This window comes from Gymnodraco acuticeps, unplaced genomic scaffold (genome assembly GCF_902827175.1).
Source record: "Gymnodraco acuticeps unplaced genomic scaffold, fGymAcu1.1, whole genome shotgun sequence".
In the NCBI taxonomy this organism is placed as follows: Eukaryota; Metazoa; Chordata; class Actinopteri; order Perciformes; family Bathydraconidae; genus Gymnodraco; species Gymnodraco acuticeps.
The window spans coordinates 3,669,132-3,676,216 of record NW_022990558.1 but is presented as its reverse complement, the minus strand read 5'-3'; the positions used below and the strand labels follow the sequence as shown (position 1 = coordinate 3,676,216).

Below are 7,085 nucleotides of genomic sequence, written 5' to 3'. Positions count from 1 at the left end.
TTTTTTTACTATGTTCAATCTGAATTTACTTTAAAATAAAAAAAATCTATATTGATTCTGACTTTTCTACATCCAACTCACAGGTTTGTCATTGCTTTGAGAAAAAATATTATTAATTTACCCCTTTTAGAAGTAAAGATATGGTCATTTGTTCTGGGAATGTCATTTTCGAGCCCGAGGCCTGAAAAACAGGTTCGGGCTTAACTGGTTAATAAATTGTCCAGCCTTGCATTCAGTGGAAACATTTAATCATAGTTTGTTCATTCATATGTATTTGATTAGTTAAGTTTTGTAGTTATTAGTTGATTAAACATTTCATTTGTAATGCACTTTATCTGAAATATATCGGTAACAACCTTCAAAATAACAATATCCATTATGCCTATCACATTTTGATGGGTCGTTTCCTGAGGTATTACATTCTGATACTCAATATAACAGTGTTTTGATCTCTGTCCTTCACATTTTGTTCCAATTCATGTATTTATGATACATAACAAGAGTACCAATACATATTTTTGTATACATTATTAAATCCGCTACAAGCAAATCATGCTACCCATTGTTTGTTTCTCTCTTTCTTTAGTTATGCATGAGGGTTTATGGCCAACCCATGCCTTCGAATTACACAGTTTTATCTGACTTTTTTGTAAGAAATTAATTATTCATCCTGTTTGACATTTTGTCTGGTTTATTTTTACTTTCGAGCATTGTTGGCCCCATATTTGGAAAAGGAAAACGTTCAATGTGTGTCCCAAAGTGTGCTCACTCCAACTGCAAAGAAAATCGTTATAGGAGGACCAATCGGGTTCTACCTCTTAACCTCACTGCTCTTTGGCTTGGTTTTAAATCAGATGCACATTTTACACCAACGGCTCCCACATTAGACAGTTAACTTTATGAAAGAAAACTGCACAGCTCAAGATCATTTGTTTTCAAATAATTAATTGTATTATTAGATGCAAAATGTTCCTATTATAAGGATTTGTATTCATTAATATATTGGTTAGAAAAACCTTCTGAATTGTATCAGACAGTGGAAATCTTTAATGTTGCAAGTGTTTTAGTCTACTAATTAAAACATGATAAATAGTTTTAATGTATTTTAATAACTTGATTCACTAATAAATACTAGAAAATGCAACAAGGTTAATCGTTCAAAGTGTTGTGACCCATTTAATGTTGCTTAAAGTATCCTCAAGTCTTCAAAGAAGAGTGTGTTTGAATAAATGTAATTACTCCTACCCTTTGCTTTTCATTGACAATGACAAAGGGCTTAGGCTGAGAGGTAGAAATATGTTTTTCTGGGTTTTGTAGCTGAAAGTATGTTCATTAAAATAAGTTGTAGTTGACCAAAAAACATGTATAGCATTTACATAAATTGAAGGTGCATCAGACTGCACAGCTCAATGTAATGGGGGTGCAGTCGCTTATATGCATTTGAATGAAGTTGTTGAGGGGCAGTGTTCACCACCAAGGACCACATACTTTGAGAAAAAGCAGAATACAACCCATCTCCAATTTGTCGGATCATTGGTTGCATGCTAACACGCTAACATTTCAGTTTGTAATGCCACTATAAACACTATAACATGAATTACTACCAAACACAAAATACAGCTGATTGGAATTGGTTTTGCATGTATTTAGCAAGCGGCAAACTGTGGGGTAGAGCCGGGAAGCCAATACGGAAGTGCCACACACTGCAGTTCATATATTGGCCGATAGGCGATGGCTGCAGAAAGGAGCAATTTCCATAGACCCCCATGTTAAAATGCCCAACTTTACAGCAGAACAAAACATGTTTCTACCCCTGGCTTGTTATGGAAATCTAAAAACCCCAATACTGTAGAGTACAAGTCAGAAAACAAATAAATGGTGAAACAGACAGAGTTGTCTTTCCGGTGATGTTTATTCGAATAAACATCAGATACAATAAAATATAGACACAGGTCTCACAGAGTATAGGATAGTCTGCGCGAGTGTGCGCAGTTCAATATTATAGCAAAGCTTATATAGTAGAAATGATGAGAAGGTAAGAAATCTGTCTTCACACGGTCACATTGTTATTAGACACCTGGCCTTGAGCTGTAGAAGTTCTCGTGTGACTTTGTGTGAGTCTCAACCTAGTAGCCAAAACAGCTCTGTGGCCTTGAAGTAGAACAGATAGAGCAAACAGCACATATAAACCAAATGAGAAGCATTTGGTTTTAACATATCAGGATATTAGGAAATTTCCACTACATTCCCCCCTTTTGATCATACTTGATCAATAAAAAAACAAATGACAGGATAGACTGATATAACACATCAATGAATACACTCCATCACTGGTTTAAGTAAACACATCACAAATATATCATAGAAAACTGGCTGTTTTTGTGGAGGACAGACTCCAATATAATGTAAGCATAAGAGGAGAGTACACTTGATACACATGATTATATTGATTATATTGTAGTGTCGGAATCAGACTCTTCTGATTCTAGCTGGTCTATCTCACTGTGGCGCAAAGGATTGTCTTGTAATGGGATAGCAGTATACTGAACGAAAGCTAAAGATACCAGGCTGGAAAAGCCTTTCTTCAGTATTGGGATAATCAAACAGGTACAACTGATACATAGGCCGAAAATGATTATCAGGGGTGTAACTATCCTAGCCAGCCATGCTTGTCACCCCCCCCGATGTAAGCCAGGACCACCAGTCCCAGCCGCCTGCGTTGGATATGTCATCCGCTTTCATGTCGGCTAACAAGTTGTTAAGATGCAGCACGGTGTCAGTGATGTTCTTGGTGGCGTCGGGAATGTAAGTGCAACAGGAGTCACCGATCACATGACACAGGCCACCCTTTGAGGCGAACAAAAGGTCAAGAGCAAATTGGTGCTGCATGAGCATATTCCTAGAGGCTATTATGAATGGGGGCAATGCCTGGAAGCTTTGCGTCGTCTCGGAAGTGAGGTTCTCTAGTCGAACGTGTAAGGTATCTATCTTATGGGCATTGTTTACTGTACCCCACCATGGAAACAAGCCACCAAAGAATTTAGCTCCAGTGGACGTCAGCTCTCTTTTTACCTTGTGGTGGTCCGGGTGTTGGAACTCTGGGTAATGATGTGTCGTGTACATTAAGGACGTGAGGACAGTGACTGCTGGATTCAAATCCACTAGAGTGCATGTACCTATCCAGAGGGGAGCCAGAAGTTGATAGAGCTTGTCGCCGCACAACCAAACGTAATCTTGTGGCGAGCTAAACCCAGCATCACTGGGCCAGGCCAGTTGGAGGGAAGTATGGTTAACATCAGGGAATGCTACGTTAGAAAGGATTCTTTCAGGGACACTGAATATGCAATACGAGCTATTGTAAACACCGTAACTGCACGTATTCTGTAGGATACGAGTACAACCAGTAGTAGTACCTAGGGAAAAATAAGGTGGTGTAAGAGACGTTTTATGGTATACTCTCTGGATACAAATGCTGTGTTTCATCCCTCTCAAATGGCTGGGGTGCACATGGCTGACCGGTTGGTACTTTGCGTATGTGGTATCAACCGTATATGCACGCAAAAGGGAGTTAGACTTATTACTGCATGGTGGAGGAAGCTGCCTGGCATAACGCCACTCGGTTACGCGGTCTTCCCCCTCGATGGGCCTTGTCAGAGCCATAAACGCACAGAGGTGTTCAACCTGGGTCAGAGAGCGCGGACGAACTGGCACTGACATTGATGAGTCCTGGGGAAAAAGGGTGCATGCATAACATGAACCATTTTGTCCTGCGGCCTGCAAGAATGATCTCAGAGTGTGCCACCAAACGTTAAAGGTGTTCCCATTACTGGTCTGAACCACATCAATGTTGTTATGGTCGTTATTGCCTATGTATAGGTTACGTTTTAGAAGTGTAGATGTACCTATGGATGTCAATGTTTGTGTCAAAGGCGGTTTATCCTTTTTGGGGGTCTGAGTTTTGGGCGCGATGTCTATGTAAAATGTGCCACACGGGTCGGTGCCGGATACATACATACATACAACATAATAACCCCCGTCTGATATCTGGGCAGCCTGTAGTTGCAACAGGACAACGGGGCTCGATGAATTGACTTTGGAGATAGACAATCTCCCTTTTATGTTTGTTTTGTCGTCCCATAGGGTATAACCCCAATCGGTGTATGCGGTGGTCCATAAAACAAAAGCCCAGCCCCCTGAGCAGTGATTGGCGGTTTGACCAAAACTGCCTTCGACATAGCATATGTAGGCGTCCGCCCACCCCAGTTTCTTAGGGTCGGAGCAATGCATGTAGTCGCACGGGTCTAACTGCACTGTGCTATCTTCCCCATCCCTTAGAGTAATGTTACCAATCCCTGTCTTGATCAGCCCCTCTTCCCATGTGGTTCGCCCTGCTTTCCCCATGTACCTCTTAGATACCTCGATTTTTGCTGACCTGCTGTGTGCTGACCATGAATACATAAAATATATAACTAGTCCTAACACAACTATCATGGCAAGTATGCAGAGGAACCATTTTGTGATTGTCCAGGCTCTCCAGTAGTATTGCTCACGGTTGCGTTGTCGTTTTCCCAGGCGAGCCGTCATCACGAGGTGGGAATGCTCCATGGGGTGTGTGTGTGTATTCCCTCGGTCGATTTTGTGACAGACTTCGCACACTGATAACACAAACGAGGAACCAGAGGCATATGGAACCGCTCAGCTGGCACTCGCTCGTGATACCTTGTGTGTAGTGTGTTTTAGTGTATGTAGTGCAAGTGTGGTGCAAGTTGGTGATTAGGACACATCACTTGTTGTCATCTACATCTGTTGGTGACTAGGACACATCACTTGTTGTCATCTGTTGGTGACTAGGACACATCACTTGTTGTCATCTGTTGGTGACTAGGACACATCACTTGTTGTCATCTGTTGGTGACTAGGACACATCACTTGTTGTCATCTACTTCTGTTTCCCCTTTCCTGTGACTACGACCTTGCAGTGACTGGCGTGGACCCACGTAGTTCTCTCGGCGACCTTTACCGCTGTCTGGGTGACCAGAAGCACCTGGTATGGACCTTGCCAACGATTGGATTTCCAGCTCTTTCTCCGGAAATCCTTGACCAGCACGAAGTCGCCGGGTTGGAGATGATGAAGTGGACCAGTGGCAGTCGCTAAAGTGGATGACAGGTTAACATACAACATAGCAACATAGCATCCTCACACAAAGTTGTGGAGGGAAGAGGACATCCTGGAGCCTTGAGTCCAATCTGTGGAGGAGCCCCAAAAAGGATTTCAAATGGCTGAGTTGGCTCCATGTTCGTTCCCACATCCGCATGTACATCAGCACAATGGACAGAGCTCGTGTCCATGACAGACCTGTGTCTGCACAGCATTTTGCTAGTTTGTTTTTGATTGTGCCGTTCTCTCTTTAGCAAAATGTGAACCGTTGTTCTAATTTAAGATGTTCTCTGATGGGCTAAACTCAATTAAATCCAGCATTAGGTGCTCAAATGAATTTTGCATAATGCAACTTACCCCCCTTCACCCCCCTTGTGAACCACTCCTGATTTATAGCCTCTAACATCCCCCCTTTTGACACATTGTCCAACCCATGTGTCAAAAACAGCCCCAACAGCCTTCCACCGAGCCTTCTCAACTGGTGTAGCTAGCTGCTGAAGTGACGACATGTTGTCAGTGAAGGAGGAGACAGGGATTCTAACAAATGAGTGTAAGGTGCGTGAGGTGTGAGAGGAATCAGACTCTTCCTTTGCGGCTGAGTCAGCAGGTAAATTAGCAGACCCAATTTCTTAGGGGAACTGGGTCTGTACTGCTTGCAGAAATTGTCTACACTTCCAAATAGCCACAAAATCGTGCACTACCCCAAAAGCATAGCGTGAGTCAGTGTAAATAGTCACGGTTTTGCCTTCTGAAAACGTGCAGGCTTCAGTTAGTGCGATGAGCTCTGCTGCTTGTGCTGAGACATGGGATTGGTCCAGAACGGAGTACAGCGGAATCTGAAACAACAGAAAAACACCCCACCCGATTAGTGCCCCCTTGGTCGCGAGAGGCAGACCCATCAACATACAAAATGAGGTCAGCCTTGGTCAGAGGAACGTCTTTTAAGTCCGGTCTAGGTGTGCACACAGTCGTGTTCGTCACCTTCAGGCAAAGGTCAATAAGAGGGTTCTTACACCTTTTCCAAAATCAAATTCAAGCACTTTTCAAGCATCTTATAGCTGTTGTAAATTACATATTTATATGCACATACTCAAATGAGTATTTCCCTACCTCACATTAACTCAGATGTTCTTTATGCTATAAACAACCAAATGTGTGTTTCGTGATAGCATTCTACACGAGGATGAAAAATTAAAGAAAAGAAAACTAAGTTTAATATTAATATCAAAATGAGTGATCTGTACATCTAAAAACCCAATTCAGAGCTGGAGAATCCAATTCAAGCGACCTTTCACCTCCACTTAATTAAATGCACTGGTTGCAAGATAAAAAATGTGAGTTAATTGATTTTAGATAAACAGTTTAAGTTGCAACTTAATCGTGTCATTTGAACTCTGATTTCTGCATTAATTGACTTCACCCTAAATTCAAGTTGAGGTATTGTAATGCAATTGGCTTGATAACTTAATTGTTCTACACCTTGAGTTAAGGTCTTGTCATTCAAATACAACTTGAAATTCAAACTCTCCTGATTGAAATATCATGTGTTGAAATAAACAACTGCAGTTCAAAAATAAAAAGTGAATTGCCTAATATTTTTGTTGTGGAATCAATTAATTTCTTTCTTTAAAGGAAAAAACATGAATAAGCTAAAAGAAAAACCCTATTGAATACAATATTATTTGGAGCAACTTAATTTACAAATGGCTGTCCACTTAAAAACATCTGTCCATGTTCAACATGTGGTAATTAAGTATACACAACTTAAGATTACATTTAAATCATACGGTAAAACAAGTTGGAACGTTTGGAGTAATCAACTTAAAACTTGTGTTTATTCTACCAATTATTAAGTAAGTGGTAATTTAAAACACCTGATTGAGGAAACGCCTTTTCCCCTAACTCAAATATCTTTGTTGCTCTAACA

The 7,085-nt window shown here is 41.1% G+C and overlaps 1 protein-coding gene across 1 annotated transcript; it reads right to left on the bottom strand.

Annotated features, from left to right (window-relative positions):
* Positions 1-2,041: 2,041 nt before the first annotated feature.
* On the bottom strand, positions 2,042-4,555 carry LOC117553559. Its single transcript, XM_034227557.1, has 2 exons — positions 3,248-4,555; positions 2,042-3,183 (listed from the first exon to the last, which is right to left on the bottom strand). Exons 1-2 carry the CDS (start codon positions 4,489-4,491, stop codon positions 3,177-3,179), a joined length of 1,251 nt encoding a protein of 416 aa, XP_034083448.1. The 5' UTR covers positions 4,492-4,555; the 3' UTR covers positions 2,042-3,176.
* Between the last annotated feature and the right edge of the window lie 2,530 nt (positions 4,556-7,085).

Bases quoted from the DNA above. Each gene is read 5' to 3' on its own strand.
- LOC117553559 (XM_034227557.1), bottom strand. From the start codon at position 4,491: ATGATAGTTGTGTTAGGACTAGTTATATATTTTATGTATTCATGGTCA.